Source organism: Mustela lutreola, chromosome 17, assembly GCF_030435805.1.
Source record: "Mustela lutreola isolate mMusLut2 chromosome 17, mMusLut2.pri, whole genome shotgun sequence".
NCBI classification, from domain to species: domain Eukaryota; kingdom Metazoa; phylum Chordata; class Mammalia; order Carnivora; family Mustelidae; genus Mustela; species Mustela lutreola.
Window position 1 is genome coordinate 954895 of NC_081306.1, and position 19639 is coordinate 974533.

Below are 19639 nucleotides of genomic sequence, written 5' to 3' on the forward strand. Positions count from 1 at the left end.
CCACGACTTTAAGCACTGTCTGATGACGGAAACTACCCACTGTGAATCTCTAGCTCTCGTCTTTCCTCTAAACCTTCATCTCATAAATCCACCTGCCAAATTGATATGTAGCTTCAATGAGCTTTGTACTAAACCAAACTCCTGATGCCATGTGTGTTCAATCCTGAACCTCACTTTTCTCATCCCGTATGTGTCACCCCCACTCACCATGTTGCTCAACACTCAAAACTTATAAGCCAAAAATTAAACAAAAAAACAACTTGTAAGCCAGACTTGATTCTATCCTTTCGCCCACACCTCTAATTCAAAATCAACAAAGCCTATAGATCTACCTCCAAAAATATCTCCCCAGTACACTCACTTCTCTCCATCTTCATTCACCATCGGTCTGGCCCAGAGTCAACATCGTCTTTCCCTTGGACAATTGCAGTAATTCCTTTCCTTGCTTCTGCCCTGGACCTCCTCCAATTCATTCTTAACACAGCTGCCAGAGGGCTCATAAACACAAAATACAATCATATAACTCCCCTGCCAAAGCCCTTCAAATGGTTTCCAAAATACTTAAAATGAAAAATAAAATATGAAATAAAATTCATGGTTGATCAATCTGATTTTGCCTCTTGTCACGTCCCTAATACCACATCCAACGACTCTCCCCCTTGCTCACTACATTCCCGACACACTGGAATTCCTTTTGTCTTTAGAACATGCCAAGACTTTCCTGCTTTAAGCACTGGTGCTCCCTCTACCTAGATCTCTATACCCCTTGATTTTTGCTCAGATTAAATGTTGCTTTCTCAAAGCCAAGTAACAGAAAACCCAACCAAAAGTGGTTTGACCCACAGATTTATTTTCTTACATGACCAAAGTCTTAAATTAGGACCTTTCTGGAAAATAAGCGTCGGAACGATGTTATCAAGGATCCAGGTCCTTTCTAACTTCCTGTCAACCAATCCCAGTTTGTGGGCTAGCCTCCTCACAAAGATTCCGTCACGTACTAATATCTAAAGGTAGACACATCCTGTGCTTTTTTAACAAAAGAACTCAGAACCTTTCCCAGAAGTCTCCAACAGACTTCCCAACTTCGCATTGTCAAGAACTAGGCCATATACTCACCCATAGACTGATCAGGCCAGGCAATGGGGCCACATGATCAATCAAGGAGAGGAGGGTGAACACCAGAATAAAATCACTCTTGTGCAAGAATGCAGGAGATAGTTGAGCTGGTAACCAACAATGCTTGATCTTCCCTGTACCATGCAATCTAACGCTGCCCCCACTTTTCAGTGTTTAAATAATTTCTTCCATAGTATTTCTCATCATCTGAGGCATTATAATGTAGGGGTTAATAACACAGGCTCTGAAACCAAATTGCCTAGAATGGAAAGCTGGCTACCGCCTTATTAGCTGTTGAGTTAAATTCCTCAATCTCTCCGTTTCCTTACCTGTAAAATGAGGATGAGGACGACACAATCCTCACTTTTGTAAGAATTAAATAGGTAAAATGCTTAGAATGGTCACCCTAGCTCCTAAACCCTGGAGACATCTCTGTGTCCTTCTAATAAATTCCCCTTTCTAACTTGAACTCGCCCTCTCTGGGGTTGCAGAGGGCCCCGCTCTCTCCCCCGCTCCGTCAGTTCTCTTTGGCGCCATCTGGCGCCCACAAGAGAAGAGACGCGCCTGCGCCCTCTCCGCCCCGTGTCCATTGTCTCTTGGTGGCCGAATCTGGTCTCTGTACCTTTAAGATGCTCGGCCGAGACCGAGGAATCCAAGGCCGTGGGCGTAAAGGGCGGGCTGCGCTAAAGTCCACTTCATTAATTGGCCTTTCCTGAGGCTCCGCCCCGGAAGCAGTCGCGAACCCCTGTGATTGGCCAGGAGCGCCGGAGGCGGGGCTCGTGCTCGGCGCGGTGGTGCTCGCGGTGCATCCCGAGCGCGGCGTCGTGGGCGGTATGTCTCGGGCGAATGGGGACGCGCGTGGGGGCACGGAGGGGGACGGCGCTGCGGCTACCGGCCCCTTCGGCTTCAGTCCGGAGCCCACGCTCGAGGACATGTAAGCCGTCCCTACCCAGGCTGGGGAGGTCGTATTGGGGAGGGTCCCTCCACGTGGTCTGGAAGGAGGCGAGCGGCTCTGCTGGGGTCCCGGCGCGGCCGGTCTCGGGAGAGTCCCGTAACCTCCTAATCTGCACATGGGACGTAGTGACGCACACCAGAGGCGGGGGAACCGGTGACGCCCGGTGAGTAGTTTAGAACCGGCCCTGGGCAAATTGGGCTGCTGCTTCCGATGCTGCTTCTGCCCGGCCTCTGCCCTCCAGGAGCGGGTGGTGGGGCGAGCGCAGATGTCGGAGCTGGAAGGTGGGTGATACTATGTTTGCTGCAGGAAGTCAAGGAGGGCTTCTCGGGGGAAGTGTCCCTGGAGCTGCACTTTGGAAAATTCGATATGCAGGGATGGGATGTTCCCGGGGGAGGGAACTGGGGAAGCAGCAGTGGAAGGCGCAGTAGCGGAAGAGCGGGTGTTGTCAGTTTTCCGTAGAGTTGAGGCCTGCGCAGCGCACCCCCTCTTTATCGATGAGAAGTCCAGGTCCCGAAGAAGAATGCTTGCTTGAGGCCATCCAAAGAATTCGTTGCAGAACCCGATACCTATGTCCCCGTTACATATCACCGAGACGCCCGCCTGCGCTTCGCGTCTTCTCTTGGGTTCTCGAACCCACCACCAGGACCTCCACTTCTTTCTTCTATTCCAGCCGCCGCCTCCATGCTGAGTTTGCTGCTGAACGAGACTGGGGCCAGTTCCACCAGCCTCGGAACCTCCTCCTGGCCTTGGTGGGGGAAGTGGGGGAGCTGGCAGAACTCTTGTGAGTAGATGAAGTCTTCTTGGATTAGTCTGTGTGTTATGGGGGAGGGGAACATTTATCTGATCATTAAGTATCCATGCTGGGCTCTGTACCCGGGGATAGGGATGACTCATCTGCCTCTGCCCTCTTGGGGCATCCAGTCTTCTGGGAAAGAAAGGTGTGAAAACAGCAAGTCAGGTCCAGGTCATAAGGCTGATGGTGGCAGCCTCTGGGCTGGAAAGGAGGGTATTTTTCGGAAGACCTCCCAGGGCATTCCAGCCTTGAGAATCATTGGCAAAGGTGGTGAAGTGGGAAAGGGCAAGTTGAATTCAGGGAGATTCTGAAAGTCCTTCGGGGTAAGCTTTTCAAGGAAGGGCAAGGATATTGTATCCGTTTTGTGGCCTGCCATGTCCCACAGGCCTGGGGTGCCACAGTAGGTATCTACAGAACGAGTGATGGGGCTGTGGAAGAGAGGGGAGCCAATACGAACTCAGAGCGACAGAGCTGAAGTTAGGAAGGGATGGAGTTTGGACAGAAGACCTGAGCAGATTCGACTGGTAGAAAGATCCCTTTCTGCAGGGTGAATTGGGTCACCAAGAGAATTGGGGCAGGGGAAACCCATGAGGAGGCTGATACCGATCAGGCAAGAGGTGGTCAGTCAGGTCTAGACCAGGGCATTCTCTTTGGGGATGGAGACCTGAGAGCACAGAGATAGGTGTGAGGGCAAGCCATTCATTCATTACAGATGAATGAGCATCAGCGCTGTGCTAGGACTTCTAGAATGAAGCCCTGAACAAGATGGACATGGTTCCTGGGGCGCCTGGCTGGCCCAGTCAGTGGAACATGCAAGTCTTGATCCCAGGGTTGTGGGTGTAGAGAGGACTTAAAAATAAAATCTTCGGGGGGAAAAAAGGCATGGTTCTTGCCTTCACAGTACAAGGAGACTAACAATAAATAAACTTTTTTTTTTTTTAACATCTATTTATTAGAGAAAGCGAGCAGGAGGATGGGGAGAGGGGGAGAGAGAATCTTTTTTTTTTTTTTTTTTTTTTTTTACAAAGATTTTGTTTATTTGACAGACAGAGATCACAAGTAGGCAGAGAGGCAGGCAGAGAGAGAGGAAGCAGACTCCCCGCTGAGCAGAGAGCCTGATGTGGGGCTTGATCCCAGGACCCTGGGATCATGACCTGAGCCAAAAGTAGAGGCTTTAACCCACTGAACCACCCAGGCGTGCCATGGGAGAGAGAATCTTAAGCAGGCTTCACCACCAATACAGAGCTTAACACAGGGTTTGATCTCCCCACCCTGAGATCGTGACCTGAGCTGAAATCAAGAGTCCACACTTAACTGACTAAGCCACCCAGGCACCCCTCAACTAATTTTAAAAGGTCAGGAATTGTAATAAATTCTATGACGAAAATAACACAAGGTGATGAGAAAGAAAGTGACAGAAGGAGAAGGCTTTTCCGAGGAGGGGACATCTGTGCCGAGACCTGAAGAATGGGAAGGAGCAGCCATGGGAAGGATCTGCGGGGAGCAGGGAGAAGAGCATTTAAAGCAGAGGAAGCAGTTACGTGCAAAGGCCCTGTGACAGTTTGACCCGCTAGCCAGACAGAATAAGCCAGAGTGGCTTTCTGTGAGGAGAAAGGGGGAGGGGGTGGATAATGACTTTGAAGAGAGAGCTCATGTGGACCTATACAGCATGGCCGGGGGTTTGGATTTTATTCTAAGTACAGTTGGGGGGATTATAGCAACAGATGGACAAAATGTAATTTGTGGGTTTAAAAGGTGGTACTGGGCAAGAGTAGAAGGTGAGTTAGGCAGCTTTCAGAGTGGTCCAGTTCTGGGGCTTAGTCTGGAGTCACAGTGGCTAGGGCTGGGGAGAAGTAGAATTGGGTCTTAACAAATGACATGTTCTCTTGGCCAGTCCTCAGCTCAGGTTGGGACACAAAGGTCTGGATGAATTACCTGCGGGCTCTTCTTCCCACCCCGACTCTGCCTAGGGCCCAGGTGGGTTGAGTTGGAGGAACTTCCTAAGATGTAGGAATGCATTGCTGCAAGGACTGGGGTGCTCCTGAGAGGCGGAGCCCATCATCTTAGCTAGCATCTGTGTTTGTGTCTACCTCTGTTTTCTGCCCCCAGTCAGTGGAAGCCCGATGAAGAGCCTGGCCCCCAAGCCTGGCCCCCCAGGGAACGGGCAGCCCTTCAGGAGGAGCTTAGTGACGTCCTCATCTACCTGGTAGCGTTAGCAGCCCGCTGCCATGTGGATCTGCCCCGAGCGGTGCTCTCCAAGATGGAACTCAACCGCCGGCGCTACCCAGCACATCTGTCCCGCGGCTCTGCCCTCAAGTATACAGACTTGCCCCATGGGGCCACCTCTGAAGACCAAGCTGTCGGGGCTGGAGACCGTGACCGTGAGTCCAAAGGCCAGGCCTCAACCTAGAAACATGGACACAGGACTTTGCAACCCAGCATGGCATCTGAGAAGCAGAGTATGGCCTGGCCATGGAAATTTGTTCTAGTCCTTTCCTAATGGATCGGGGACCTGCGGACTTCCTAAGGCCTGCGGCCCAAACACCTCCAGACAGCCTCCTGTTATTTTTTTCACGCATTAAAAGTTTTGGTTAGCAACTTCTAGATTCTTCCTGGAGTGACTGGGGAGGCTCTATCTCAGCAGGTACTAGGGAGAGGCACCAGGGATGCCTCTGAGCCCAGCTGCCATGTTTCTCTAGGGTACCTCCCACCTACAGGGCAGAGAGATCAGATTTCCAGCAAGATCCTGGTGTGGTGTCATGCGATTCCCTTACCCCTTCTGGACCTCTACGGGGACTGGAATCCGTATGTAGTATTGGATAAGGGCCCCGATTCTGGAGCCAGGCTGTCTGGGTTCAGATGCTGTACTTGGATACTTACGAGCTGGATGATGTTCATCAAATTACTTCATCTTTCTGCCTTGGTTTCCTCATCTAAAATGAAAATGATGGTGTCTACCTTATAGGGTTGTAAGGTCTAAGTTATTTTTAAACGTAGCGCTTAGGACAGTGCCTGGCACATAGGAGGGACTTTCTCAGTGTGTGGTTCTCTGTTTGCTTTTTCAACTCAGAACTTTCAGGGGCCCCGAGCAGGAAGTGTCAACAGTTTAGAGGGGCCTGGGCCTAAAACCCATCCTTGCCTATCAGGACCCCAAGGCTGTGAGAGCCCAATGCCCCTCTCCCTCGGCCTCCTCACAAATTGGGGTCAAGTGCCGGATGTGGGGAACAGAGATCCCTCTCCCCTTGGAGAGGGCCTCTTGCCTCCTCCCCTGTCCTCTCAAGGCCAGTCTCCACTGGACCGAGGACAGTGCGGGGTGTGTATGATTTACCCCATGTGAGACCTCAGGCACATCACTTCCCTTCTGGGGATACCCATGGCCTCCCCTCCACTGTGGAGGGATGCTGGGGGGAAAAACCCTCAAACGACGTTTGCCACCCCGTGAGTCTGTTTCCACATCAGTGAAATGAGGCATTCCTCCCTACCGGCCTCACTGCTATTAACCAGCTCAGTCCCTTTTAACCAGGGACCTCTTGCTTCCCGGGGAAAACAGCCCGGACTGGAACTGCTCCAGTGCTGTATCCGCAGACCAGCTTTCCTGTCCCCACTGGGGACGGCAGTGATCCCTGCCGGTCTCTTACCAAGTGCTTCCCAGCAGTCAGGTCCCCTCTCTCCAGTGTGACCAGCTTCTCGTCCCTTCCACCAGGCCGGCCAACCGCAAGCACGCAGAGCAGACTCGGGTGTCCCCCCTCCGACAGACACACCCCGCATGGGTTGTCTACACCCATCCACGGGCTTCCTCCTCCTCCGGTCTGTACCGCACCCACCCCCCGCCACCTTCCTGGAACTGCAGCGTCGGGGGTCACAGAGCTGACCCCCCGTGAGACCCCCCCTCCACACGCCCAGACAGGACGCTCGGTTTCCTTTCTAGCTGCGGCTGCTCCGTCGGCCCCTCGGGTGCCGTCCTCCAGAGGCGTCCGGTGCCCCCCGGACCCGGTGCCCCGAGCCGCGGTCTCCAGGGCTCCGACTCCCGCATTGACCTCCCACTCTGCGCGCGCAGTGCGGGGCGTGACGCGGCCGCCGCCTCCACGGTCCTCCGCAGACTGAAGTCCGGTGCTGCTCCCCGACAGCGCGGCGGCCGGAACGCGCTGTGTCTGTGCAGCCAGGAGGGCGCCCCGCACATCAAGTCGGGGAACCCCTCGGGGCTCCCGGCCCCACTTCGCTCAGAGGCCACAAGCGAGGGTGACGCGCCCGCGTTCCTCCTCCCGCGCCCCCAGCTCACTCGCACGCACGGCGGGGCAGGGACCGAACACTTTATTCACTAACAAGGGTCGGGGTGTAGGAGCGAGGGGTGGCCTGGTCCCGGGTCCCGGGTCGCGCACGCTCCCGGCCCCCCGCCAGCCCCGGGTGCTGAGCCGCGGCCGTCCTGCCCGGTGCCGCCCCGCGCAGGGTCCCCGCGCCCCCCGCGCCGACGCCCGCAGCCCCGCAGCGCCGGCAACGGCAGCTCAGCTGCCCTCGCACTCTGGGCAGCGCTCGGTGGCCGCGGCGGCCGCGGCGCCCGGCGGAAGCTTGAAGTCCCGGCCGCAGCCCGCGCAGATGTAGAGGCGGCGCCGCAGGTGCGCGCGGCGGTGGCGGATGAAGTGCGAACTGAGGCGGAAGCGCCGGCCGCACTCCGCGCACGGGTAGGGCCGCTCGCCGGTGTGCGTGCGCGCGTGCTCCGCCAGGTTGGAGCGGTGGCCGAAGCGGCGGCCGCACACGGCGCAGCGGTGCGGCTTCTCGCCCGTGTGCACGCGGCGGTGCTTGGCCAGCGCCGAGCTCTGCGCGAAGCGCGTGCCGCAGTCGGCGCATGCGTACGGCCGCTCGCCCGTGTGCGTGCGCCGGTGGCGCGCCAGGCACGAGCTGCCCCCGAAGGCGCGTCCGCAGTCCGGGCACGCGTACGGCTTCTCGCCCGTGTGCACGCGCAGGTGCTGGGCGTAGTTGGAGCTCTGCGCGAAGCGGCGGCCGCAGTGCGCGCACGCGTACGGCTTCTCGCCCGTGTGGCGCCGCCGGTGCTGCCGCAGGTTCGACGCCGCCGAGAAGCGCTTGTCGCACTCGGGGCACTCGTAGGGCCGCTCGCCCGTGTGCGTGCGGCCGTGTTTGGTCAGCGCCGACTTCTGCGAGAAGCGCCGGCCGCACTCGGTGCACGCGAAAGGCCGCTCGCCCGTGTGCGTGCGCGCGTGCTTGGCCAGCGTGGAGCGGCGCGCGAAGGCGCGGCCGCAGTCGGGGCACGCGTGTGGGCGCGCCGGGTCGGCCGACGGCGCGGGCGCCTCGCTCGTCCGGACCTGCGGGGAGAGGGGGGACGCGTCAGCCCCGACTGCCGGGCCCGCGCGCGGGAGCCGGAGCCGGAGCCGGAGCCGGAGCCGGGGCGTGCGCGCGCGGCAGCCTCCCCGACCCCGTGGGCGAACCAGGCGAAGCGGCGGCGCGCGCCCCGGGGCGGTTGTGCCCTTCCCGGGAGACGGAAGGTTAACGCGTGCCCCGGCCTGGCGTCGGCCCGCAGTTCGTTCCCAGTCGACTTGTGCAGTGACCGCGTACCCCGTGCCCGGCCCGGGGTAGGCAATGGGGATTCACCATCGAATTTAAAAAATCTGCTTCAGGAAAAGTGGCCGAGGAGCGGCCGCACATTTACACGGACCAGCGAGCCCTGCGGGGAGGCCGCCTGCTGGGTCCAGGACGGCTTGGGAAGGTGCCCAAGGCAGAGGCGCGAGGGCGAGGGTGGGGGGGAGAGGGGGTCCTGGACGGCATCGCTCGGCTTAGGGCCACGTAACAGGCAGGAGACGGGAGCCAGCAGAGAGGTCAGGTGGTTTGGAAGCGGGATCTGAGCCACCAGACTCACTTTAAAAGTCACCCTCGGGGTCTCGCGTGGAGAAGGGAAAGGAGGCGAGAGGGCAGAAGCGGAGCCCAGAGCGGCCACCGGTTCCGCAGCCGTCTCCGAAGAGAAGACTGGCTCCGACCGAGGGCACAGGTGGAAAGTGAAGGCGGGCGATCTGCTTCTGGATATTTCCGCGGTGTGGGACCCCAGATCGGATAACAGAGCGGAGAGGGGGCGTCACGAAAGAGGGGAGTCAAAGTGACTCCAGGGGGTTTGAGTTTGGCCACTGCAAAGGTAAAACGGCCGTCTTCAGAGACGAGGGCAGTGGGGAAGCAAGGTGGTAGATGAGATCTACTTGAGAGCACATCTGCGGCTCTGGACACATCTGGAGCTGAAAGAGGCCTGCGCTTAGGGATGTTGATTGAGAAGCTGTCAGCCTATCAGTGGTCTTTGAAGCGGAGTCTGGATGAGACCCCCACAGGAATGGGCAGAGAATCTCGGGGAGCAAGACGGGCAGCCAGCAGTCAGGGAGGCAGGAGAGCCAGGAGGGCAGAGTGTCTTAGAAGTCAGGCCGGGACAGAGTCCAGGCCCTTTAATAAACTTTTCAGAACAAGCACCTATCATTTTTTACGTGGAGAAGAAAGCAAGGCCTGAAATGGAAAATTTTGAAAATGAGCCAGTTTCATGAGGTCTGAGCCTTTAGAGATAAAATCTAAAAAAGAAAAGAAGTGCTTTGTAAGAGGCAGGGGAAGAGAAAACATTTTGTACCAACAGCAGAGTGAAAAGGAATATTGGGGGCACGTTGCTCCCTTGTCAGAAAAGAGAATGCTCGTCCCAGCGGAAATGATACACTGAACACCTACCGTGAACCAGACAGGCACATTAATTCAAAACCAAATGAAGGGGCGCCTGGGTGGCTCAGTGGGTTAAAGCCTCTGCCTTCAGCTCAGGTCATGGTCCCTGTGGTCCTGGGATCGAGCCCCGCATTGGGCTCTCTGCTCAGCAAGGAGCCTGCTTCCTCCTCTCTCTCTGCCTGCCTCTCTGCCTACTTGTGATCTCTGTCTGTCAAATAAAATCTTAAAAAAAAAAAAAAAATGCCTGGCACAGATTAAGGACAAGAAAGTGTTCGCTTCTCCCCATATTCAGTCTCCACAAAGCAGTTAGTACTGTTCTCATTTTATAGATCAGGAAACTGTTAAGAGAGGGTGAGTGACAAGGAACAGTAAGGCTCTTTTCTTTCTGACGTTGCAAGCAGGGCAACTTCAAGCCTTTCAAGATCCTTTGTAAAAAAGGCAGCTTTTCTGTAACCAACTCAGAAACTGGAAAGTAAGGCAGTTTGGGAAATTAGTGACCAGCCGTGGGAACTCTTGTTTAAACAGTATACATAAAGATGAACAGTGATAACATTACCTCTGTAAGGCTTTGACAACGCTATTTTATGTGCATTATCGTATTAGAGCTTCCTGTCACCTCCTTGAATAGGGTGTTATCTTTTGATAGTTGAGAAAACAAAGGCTCATTGAGTTACATTCAAAAGCCAGGGGGAGATGTGCCTGACTCTAGAGCAATCACCCTTACCCTGTAGGCTACACGACTTCCCCACCTAGAACAGCCAAGATGCGACAGAGGCTGGACTCCAAGTCCCGGGTGCTCTCCAAGAGGGATTCAAGGTTAAAATACAACTTGATACTTTAAATCAAGAAACTCCCCACAGCAGGTTTGGCACAGTCTGAATTCAAGGTCATACTTTCCAATCTTGCCCTGGTTTTGACATCTATTGGATTTATTTCAACATGTCAGCCACTGTGGTGAGTATATTTACATTTTTCTGGCCCATTTTTCTTTTGCATCCGTCTGTAAGATGACTTTGACGAGCCTGCGGGCTTCCTTATGCTGGGTTCACTGCCTTATGAGAAAGGAATTCTTCACATGAGTAGCCTTTGTATCTCTAGCTTCAAGAAGAGGGGCCTTGGATGCCTCCTGGGAATTTTTTTTTTTTTTTTTTTTTAAGTAATCTCTACACTCAACGTGGGGCTCTAACACATGACCCTCAAACACATGAGATCAAGAGTCACATGCTCTACCAACTGAGCCAGCCAGGAACCCTCCAGGAAGAATCTTGGTGAGACAGGCAGGGTCGAGCTCATTAAGACTCCGGGCAAGTCACTCCCTTCCCCTGCCTCAGTGTCCCAAGGAAGGCAAGGTAGGCTAGGGGAGATAAAAATTTCCCAGCTTGGGCGCCTGGGTGGCTCAGTGGGTTGAAGCCGCTGCTTTCGGCTCGGGTCACGGTCTCAGGGTTCTGGGATCGAGTCCCGCAATGGGCTCTCTGCTCAGCAGGGAGCCTGCTTCCCCCACCCCTCTCTCTGCCTGCCTCTCCATCTGCTTGTGATCTCTGTCAAATAAATAAATAAAATCTTTAAAAAAAAAAATTTTCCCAACTTGAAGCATGCAAACCTCAAGAGGCAAGAGGACTCTAGGTGTTACGTGGGGAAACTATTTTCTTATAATCATTATGTGTCCATTTTCATGGACTTTAGAAAAAACAATAGATCACAGGAAATCCATAATTCCATCGATGTTATTGTGTAGAAGAAGGCAGGTTTATTTAACAAAATGATGTGAATCTATCTGATGAAAAGCTTTAAATAAAGGAGCGCAACAGGTGGGCAATGTACATGTCACTGAAGCTTGGCAAATACCTGGCTAGGGGATCATTAAAGGCCCTTCTGTGTCTTAAATTCTACAGCTAGTAGACTTCATCATTAGGATGGTATTTGCACTATCATGAGAGGTGCTATGAGTATATAATCAATGTTCTATCATAACGGGAAAATCCAAGTATTTGAAGTTTGTGATTTTGTCTTCCTGCTTATACTTTTGTTTGTTTGCTTAGGGTTTTTTTGTTTGTTTGTTTGTTTATTTGTTTGTTCTTTAAATCAGGGCAAACATATCTGTTTCCCCCAGCCATTACTTTCCTAAATTAAGAACAACAGCTGCCATCACTGATGATTCACTATGTGCCACGAACTGTGCTAAGGGCTTTTCATCCATGTTCTCGTTTTAAACTCTCACAACCCTTTGGGTTAGGTACTATCTGCTCCATTTTTGAACGAGGAAATAAGACCCACCAATAAAGCGATGACCCAAGGCCCTACCACTAATCAATGGCAGAGCCAGGGTTGGCACTGAGAGTCTGTCCTTGTCCAAAATACCTATTCTCTTAGCCATGATGCAATTCTCTCTCACTGACAAGTTGGAGATCACCTACACAGCTTGTCTCCCTGCCCTAGGCTCTTTTAGCAGTCAGGATCTCATCTCCCCTTCTTGGTACAAAGCATAAAATAATGACCCTATTCTCTTGCTCCTAGCTACAGGAATTGTGGTCCACAGGTCAGCAACATCAGCATCACCTAGGAATTTGCTAGAAATGCAGAATCTCAAGGCCGACCCCAAACCTATAGAATCAAAACCTTCATTTTTAACAAAATCACCAGGTGATTTGTATGCATGTTAAAAGTGAAGAAACCTGATCAAGAAGAGGGTTACTGCTGGAGAAAGCAGGTAGAAAGGGGGAAGAGGGCTTTACAGGCTGAAAGACCACATGGGCAAAGTCTTAGAGACGAGAAAGGGTCGGGTATGTTTGAAGTCAGGGCATGGGGTGGGGACTGAGTGATTAGAGATAGCCAGGATGGGGGGTCAGAGGGTGAGGAGCTTTGAATGCCAGGCTTAGGAGCTGAGACTTTAGTCTGAAGGAAACCGGAAACCACTCAAGGGTTTAAGCAAAAAGAGGCAGGATTGGATGTGCTCAGAGCCCTCTGAGAAAATCTCTTCTACTCATTAAAGATAGACTAGATTTTGATAGGCAGCGAGAGGGTTCTCCAGGCCCTGAGTGCGGCATAATTAAGGTCTATTCTGGACGATGAGTGGCCACGGGACTGTGTGATAGCAAGAAGTCACAGAATGTCAGCCTTGGAAAGAGCTTCCAAGATCACCATTTTTGAAAACTGAGTCTCGGGGAGACCACACAGCAAGTTAATGAGCTATGCGGTGGGTACAGCGCTAAATACTGGTCGGGTGTCTGTGTGCCATCATCAGTCCCAAACCCAGTAACCCAGATGATACTTCTCAGGCTGGTATTCGAGGACCTTAACTTTCATTACTCCTCTTTACAGAGGAGAAAGCTAAGGCCAAGCTGGTAAATGACAGAATTAGGATTTGAACCCATGCTTTTCATGGCTACATGACACCCTTTGGAGTCTAGCCCTCCATACCTTCGATGACTAGACATGCCTCCTCCCCACCTCCAGCCAGCCCAGTCGGGGTTCCCAGATATCCCCTTCTCTCCATCTCCACTGCCATCACAACCTTAGAGCAGGCTGTCAGCGCTCCCTGGCCTGGTCTTCCCCATAGCAGCCAGTGATTCTTCTAAATAGAAAATCCAGTCATGTCCCTCTCCCGATTTGATGATCTAAATTCCTATGCTGGCTTCCAATGCCATTTTACTCACTGTTTCCCCCCCGACTTCTCTGGCCTCATCTCCGCTGAACCTCTGCGTTCGCTATTCCTCCTCCTGGAATGCCCCTTCTCCTTCTGCATTTGCCAGATCACCACGGTGTCTTCAAACACCAAGTCAAAAGTCACCTTCATGAAGCCTCCCCCCAGTCCTCTGTCTAGGCCTTCAGTCTGATTGCTCTGTTCACTCCCAACCCTGGGGTTCAGCCCAGAAGGTTCTTTGATAAAAACAAGTTGAAAAATCTCCAGAAGGATGACCTCGTGCAATGTCCTGAACCACAAGAAGAAGGACTATCAGCAGCAAATTTCTACATAGTGTTTATTATGCACCAGACACGGTTCTAACTCTTCTCAAGTACTAACTCATTTAGTCCTCACAACCTCAAGAAGTAGATGCTGTTATGGTTTCCCTTTTACAAAGAGGAAACTGAGCCACAAAGAGGGGAAGAAACCTATCCAAGGCCACACAGCTGGGAGCTGATGGAGTTGGAAGTCTACCTAAGCTCTGGAGTCTGGGTTCTTTTTTTTTTTTTTTTAACATTTTATTTATTTATTTTTTTTAAGATTTTATTTATCTGACAGAGAGAGATCACAAGTAGGCAGAGAGGCAGGCAGAGACAGAGGAAGAAGCAGGCTCCCCGCTGAGCAGAGAGCCCGATGTGGGGCTCGATCCCAGGACTCTGGGATCATGACCTGAGCCGAAGGCAGAGGCTTAACCCGCTGAGTCACCCAGGCGCCCCAACATTTTATTTTTTTAAGTAATCTTCACACCCACCATGGGACTCAAACCCACAACCCCAAGATTAAAAGTCAGGTGTTCTACCGACTGAGCCAGCCACGTGCCCCTGGAGTCTGGGTTCTTAACTTACACGCCAAAGGTGAGATCAGGGGATCCATAGAGCCAGAAGAGGCAGGATGCGCTAGGATGACAGGCCAAGGAGGCCTCAGGAACACGGAATTCAACTGTTACTTGGACTGCAATTGGTCGCCAAAGCCGGCCCCCTTCCCCTAGGGCCCACCATGCCCACTAGGGGGCAGCAGAACCGTCTTTCCCAGAGAACGGGCCCCTCGCAGGAAGAAATCGGAGGGAGCCTGGGCCCACATACCCCGCCCAACAGGAGTCCTCCAGGTGGACAGAGGGCTCCTCGGGCAGGGGGGTGAGTCTTATACGGTTCTGGGAGGTGAAAACATGCCAGGTAGCATTTAGGATCTCCCAAAGGGAAATCTAACTCATATTCAGATCTCCTTAAAACTCCTCTCTCTAAACCTTCAAAACCCTCGGGATAAAGCCCAGAGGAACGGTCCCACCCAGCCTGCCAACCACCTTACTCTCACCCTGCGCCCCACGACTGAACCACCCGCCTCCACTTCTCCCAGTGCCCCACCCACTTCCCTGAGCGATGACTAGGGCCATTCCTTCTAAATCTCAGATCCCCACTGGTCTCAGCTAAGCCGCCCCTTTACTGACTTTGAGACCTTGGGCCAGTCACCAAACGGTCCAGTTTCCAGGGCCTCAGTTTCCTCACCTGTAAAAGGGAACAAATACTACCTACATTCCAGATCTGCAGTGCTTAGAACAGTGTCTGATGCATAGCAAATGCTACTGAGGGTCACTCGGTGCTGCTGTTGTTGCCTTCCTAACCCCCTGCCCCCACCCCGAAGCGGGCAGTTCCCAGCTCTGGGCCTCCATGCCTCCCGTGCCTGCACCCATCACACGGGGTTGCAGCGGCGTGGTTATTCATCAGTCCCATGCCGCTAGACATCAAGCTCCACAGGGAACCAAGGACAGCTAGCACAGTACGTGTGACATCTGTATGACGGCATTATGGACAGGAGGGGAGAAGGATGAGCCACCAACCCTGAGATTCCTCGTCTTAGACTCAGAGGAAAGTAGGGGCTGGGTCGCTGGTTTCTCCGGGGAAGGCTGGGCCTGACCAGATTTAAGGGGGACCAAGCCCCCAGGGGTGGGACACGTACCTCCTTGTTGTCCATGGGGATCTTGAGTTTCACCACCTCATACTTCTCCTCACCCTCATCTTCCTCACCCTTCACCAGCAGCACCATCTCCTCTTGCATTTCTTCCTCTTCCTCTTCCTCTGTCTGCTGTTCACCAGGCATCTTGGCGTCCTAGGGGGAGGCGCTGGGTCAAAAGCTCAGGACTTGCATCGCCCCCACCACCACCCTGCCCCCCCGCCCCATGGCCCTGACCCCAGCAAGGCGGTGGAGGGTTTGGCTTCGCCCGCCCTGCACTGCCCCCTTCCCTCCACCCCAGGCCCAGCTCCGAAGACACTCGTTCTCCCCACTCATCCCGGCATTCAAGGCCCTGAGTAGTTCGAATCTCCAGCCCCGGCAAGTCGCCACCCTCCCCGCGCTGAGTCACTCCCCGGCGCCCGGGCCAGCGGCCCAGAGCTCCAGGGCACGGGCTGGGGGCGGGATCGGGGCGGAGACCCCGGGGGTGCGCACTCACCAGCCGCAGATTCCGCGCTCGCGCAGCCCCTGGCCAGGGCGCCGGGCGGTTGGGCACTCGGCGAGGCCGCGGCTCCGGGGGCGGGGCGGGGCGGGGCCTCGCGAACGGCCGCTCATTGGTCAGGTCTCCTAATCCCGCCCCCGAGGGGGAGGGGCCCAGAGGACCCAGGCGTCCGGCCAGAACTGCCCCAAGAGGGTGGCGAGCCCAGGTCTGGCGCCCCTCGCTGTACCCCAACTCCCAGGAACCCCCGGGCCGCCCCTCCCGGCGTCCAAGGTCCTCGCAGACCAGATGTAACCCACCTTCAAGGCTCGTCCCCCGTGGCCGCGTCGGAGGTCTCCGCTGCGGCCGGGCGCTCCTGCTCCGCCCAAAATAGGCCACGTGCGCTCCCGCCCCGGCCTGGGCCTCTCGCTGGCGCCCCGCCTGGAGGGCGGACCCTGTTGCCTGCTCACCTCTTCGCTTCCCTCTGTTTTCCTCCCATTTTTTCTCCTTTCCCGGCGTCGCCTTCCCAGTCTCCGTGCCTGGGGGATGTGTTGCCCCTTTTGAATATGTACGTCCCAAAGCAGCCACCCAAGCTACCGCCGCTACTTACTGGGCGGTGTGCCTACTCCGCGCCAGCATTAGGCTAAACGTTTTACACACCTGATCTTTGATCCTCTAAGGGTGGGTCCATTTTACAGATGAGCTAAAGGAACTTGAGGGAGATAAAACAGATTTGCTTAAGTTACACAGTGAGGGTTGTCATAGCATTCCTGACAACTGATAGGCTAAGTGGAAAATTGGTAGCCCAAATCCAGTAGCTCCAGTAGATCCAGTCCACGGAAGTATCTTGTTTGGCCTTCAGGTTATTTTTACTTTTAAAAATACGTTTTAGGGGCGCCTGGGTGGCTCAGTGGTTAAGCCTCTGCCTTCGGCTCAGGTCATGATCTCAGGGTCCTGGGATCGAGTCCCGCATCGGGCTCTCTGCTCAGCAGGGAGCCTGCTTCTCCCTCTCTCTCTGCCTGCCTCTCTGCCTACTTGTGATCTCTCTCTATGTCAGATAAATAAATAAAATCTTTTTTAAAAAGAGATCAGGAGGGACGCCTGGGTGGCTCAGTTGGTTAAGCGGCTGCCTTCAGCTCAGGTCATGATCCCAACGTCTTGGGATCTAGTCCCACATCTGGCTCCTTGCTAAGCAGGGAGCCTGCTTCTCCCTCTGCCTCTGCCTGCCACTCTGTCTGCATGTGCACACGCTCTCTAAATATTTTTAAAGTTTCGTTTTTAAAAAATAGTGGTCTTTTACACATTTTAATTTCCCACACTTAAATATTGGGATATTTTGTATAAAGATCTGTATTTTCCACTTCTCTTGAAAAAGGTACCCAATTCTTCCATTTTATGAATGGGGCACCTAAGATTCAGAAAGGAAAGAGGAATAACATTCAGTAAGTGCTTGCGATCCTTATGTCTATTTATAACAGCCCTGTGGAGATCAATAATATTGTCTTCCGGGGCCCCTGGGTGGCTCAGATGGTTATGCCTCTACCTTCCTCTCTGGTCGTGATCCCAGGGTTCTGAGATCGAGTCCTGCATCTGGCTCCCTACTCAGTGGGGAGCCTGCTTCTCCCTCTCCCTCTGCTGTTCCCCTTGCTTGTGCTCTCTGTTTCTGTCAAGTAAATAAATGGAATCATTTTTTTTAAGGATTTTATTTATTTATTTGACAGACAGAGATCACAAGCAGGCAGAGAGGCAGGCAGAGAGAAAGGAAGGCTCCCCGCCGAGCAGTGATCCTGATGCGGGCTCGATCCAGGATCCTGGAATCATGACCTGAGCCGAAGGCAGAGGTCTTAACCCACTGAGATACCCAGGTGCCCCTAAATGAAATCTTTAAAAAATAATAATAATATTGTCTCCCTCTGACAAATGAACTAAAGCTTAGAGAACTTAAGTAATTTGTTTGAAGTCACAAAGCTGGTAAGTAGCAGATTCCAAAGCTCATGATCTTTCTGTTGCACCAGCACCAAATTATCTTTCAGACATGAAATTACATGAAGAAATTGGTGGCAGAGCCACTTCTCAAACCTCAGTCTCAGTCTTCAGAGGCCAGGGCATAATTTGGATGTTGGGATGACATCTGGTCAAACTTTTGCTCTTCCTCAGAGCCAGGAAAAAGGGGCAGATGACTGGATACTCACACTCAAGATCTCCACTCCGGTTGTGTGGGCCCTCCTATGTGCCTGGTACCATCCTAGGTATTGGAGATGCCTAGATGGAGTAGTGAACAGAACAGACAACAAGCTTGGCTGCTACAGCACTTTTAAGAGTGTAAAAATGTAAACAAGTAAATCAACAAGGTATCTGCAGATAATGTAATTAATAGGGCAAGTTGATATGATAGAGGGGGTATGGTTAGGGGCTTTCTTATTTATTTATTTAGGAGAAGGAGAGAGAGAGAGTCAGGGGAAGGAGGGAGAGGGAAAAGGAGAGAAACTGAGGCAGACCCTTCGCTGAGCATGGAGCCCGACGCTAGGCTCGATCTCAAGACCCTGAGATCATGATCTGAACTGAAATCAGGAGTCAGACGCTTAACCAACTGAGCCACCCAGGCGCCCCTTGGAGGCTTCTTTCATGTGTGTAGGGAAGGCATCTCAGAAAATAATACTTGAGATGAATCTGGAATGATGAGAAAGGATTAGGCATTTGAAAATCTGGAGGAAAAGTGTTCTAGACAAAACTGCAAAGGCCATGGGGCACCTGCATGGCTCAGTGGGTTAAGCCTCTGCCTTCCACTCAAGTCATGGTCTCAGGGTCCTGGGGTGGAGCCCCACACTGGGCTCTCTGCTCAGCGGGGAGCCTGCTTCCTCCTCTCTCTCTACCTGCCTCTGTGCCTACTCGTGATCTCTCTCTCTCTCTGCCAAATAAATAAAGCCTTTAAAATTAAAAAACAAAAAACAAAAAACAAAAAACCTGCAAAGGCCTAAGGTGAGAATAAGCTTGGCATATTTGAGGAACAGAAAGGAGGTTTGTGCGGCCGGAGCCAAGTGAGTTAGTAAGGGGAAGTGTAACGAGAGATGGATGAGATGTGGGAAGGGACCAGGTTATGCCTGGAACCCCAGTCCTAGCAAAAGGCTTGCCCTGATTCAATCAGTGAGAAAACTCAGCCGGGAACAGTGAAAAGTCACCCCTGGAAGGGTGTCCTGCCAGAGGAGGGCTTTGGAATAGATGCTTGGAAAAGAAAAGGACTTCTGTCCACTTGTTCTACAAACATGTGCAAGTATATACCTGAACTCAGACTCAGTTTCTGTTCTTGAGAATCTCATAGTCTAGCAAAAAAGATTGCAATTAAAATACATATTTTATATGAATAAATATAAATATGTATGTATGGAAGGAAAAGCAGTAAGTCTATAAATGTTCTGGCAGATCTTAAGATGAGTGAATGACAATAATCCCTTGGGAAGGGAGTGGTCATGGGGCGGGCTTCTCTGAGGAGAGAAATGTGAAGGACCTTCAAAGATGAGTGGGAGTTTGCCATATTGACAAGGAGGCAGCAGCTTGTGGGACGGTAAACTCTCGTGAAGACCATAACATGGTCCAAGGACACTGAGAACCAGAGTATTTAGTGAGGCCTATTGTGTTCCCGGCTCCTGCTGGGCCATTTCACTGTTTGAGTTCAGATCCGTTAGAACCTTCCTTCAGTTCTTGAATGCCCAAGGACTTGGGAGCAACCTCTTCTCTCTGCCTAGACGCCTCCCGCTCCTATACCACCCCTTACTCCTTTCTTGGCTTAGTCCAAGTCATCCGTGGGGTAAACATAGCTGCCACTTCTTTGGAGAGGCCCTGGGATCAGGCAGGACTCCCTTCCGTAGTGTTCTTCCTGCATAGCCCTTGCTACACTTGTAGTTATTTGGCCAACGTCTGTCTTCTGCATAGAAGCTGAGGCCAGAGACTGTGCCCCCTCGGCCCCCCACAGCC

General features: G+C 53.0%; 2 protein-coding genes across 5 annotated transcripts; one reads left to right on the plus strand and one right to left on the minus strand.

The window, feature by feature from the left end:
- The first annotated feature begins 1875 nt into the window (after positions 1-1875).
- On the plus strand, positions 1876-5462 carry DCTPP1 (dCTP pyrophosphatase 1). Its single transcript, XM_059154139.1, has 3 exons — positions 1876-2050; positions 2742-2852; positions 4974-5462. The coding sequence occupies exons 1-3, from the start codon at positions 1950-1952 to the stop codon at positions 5272-5274; spliced, it is 513 nt and encodes a 170-aa protein (XP_059010122.1). The 5' UTR covers positions 1876-1949; the 3' UTR covers positions 5275-5462.
- Positions 5463-7157: 1695 nt separating this feature from the next.
- ZNF771 (zinc finger protein 771) lies at positions 7158-16164 on the minus strand. 4 transcript variants are annotated; one of them, XM_059154135.1, is made up of 3 exons: positions 15988-16164; positions 15199-15348; positions 7158-8182 (listed from the first exon to the last, which is right to left on the minus strand). In XM_059154135.1, exons 2-3 carry the CDS (start codon positions 15337-15339, stop codon positions 7367-7369), a joined length of 957 nt encoding a protein of 318 aa, XP_059010118.1. In that variant the 5' UTR covers positions 15340-15348; positions 15988-16164; the 3' UTR covers positions 7158-7366. The 4 variants fall into 4 exon arrangements, with proteins under 4 accessions (XP_059010118.1, XP_059010119.1, XP_059010117.1 ...); XM_059154136.1 differs by lacking the exon at positions 15988-16164 and adding an exon at positions 15689-15971 and having other exon boundaries at positions 15199-15361; XM_059154134.1 differs by lacking the exon at positions 15988-16164 and adding an exon at positions 15689-15970.
- Between the last annotated feature and the right edge of the window lie 3475 nt (positions 16165-19639).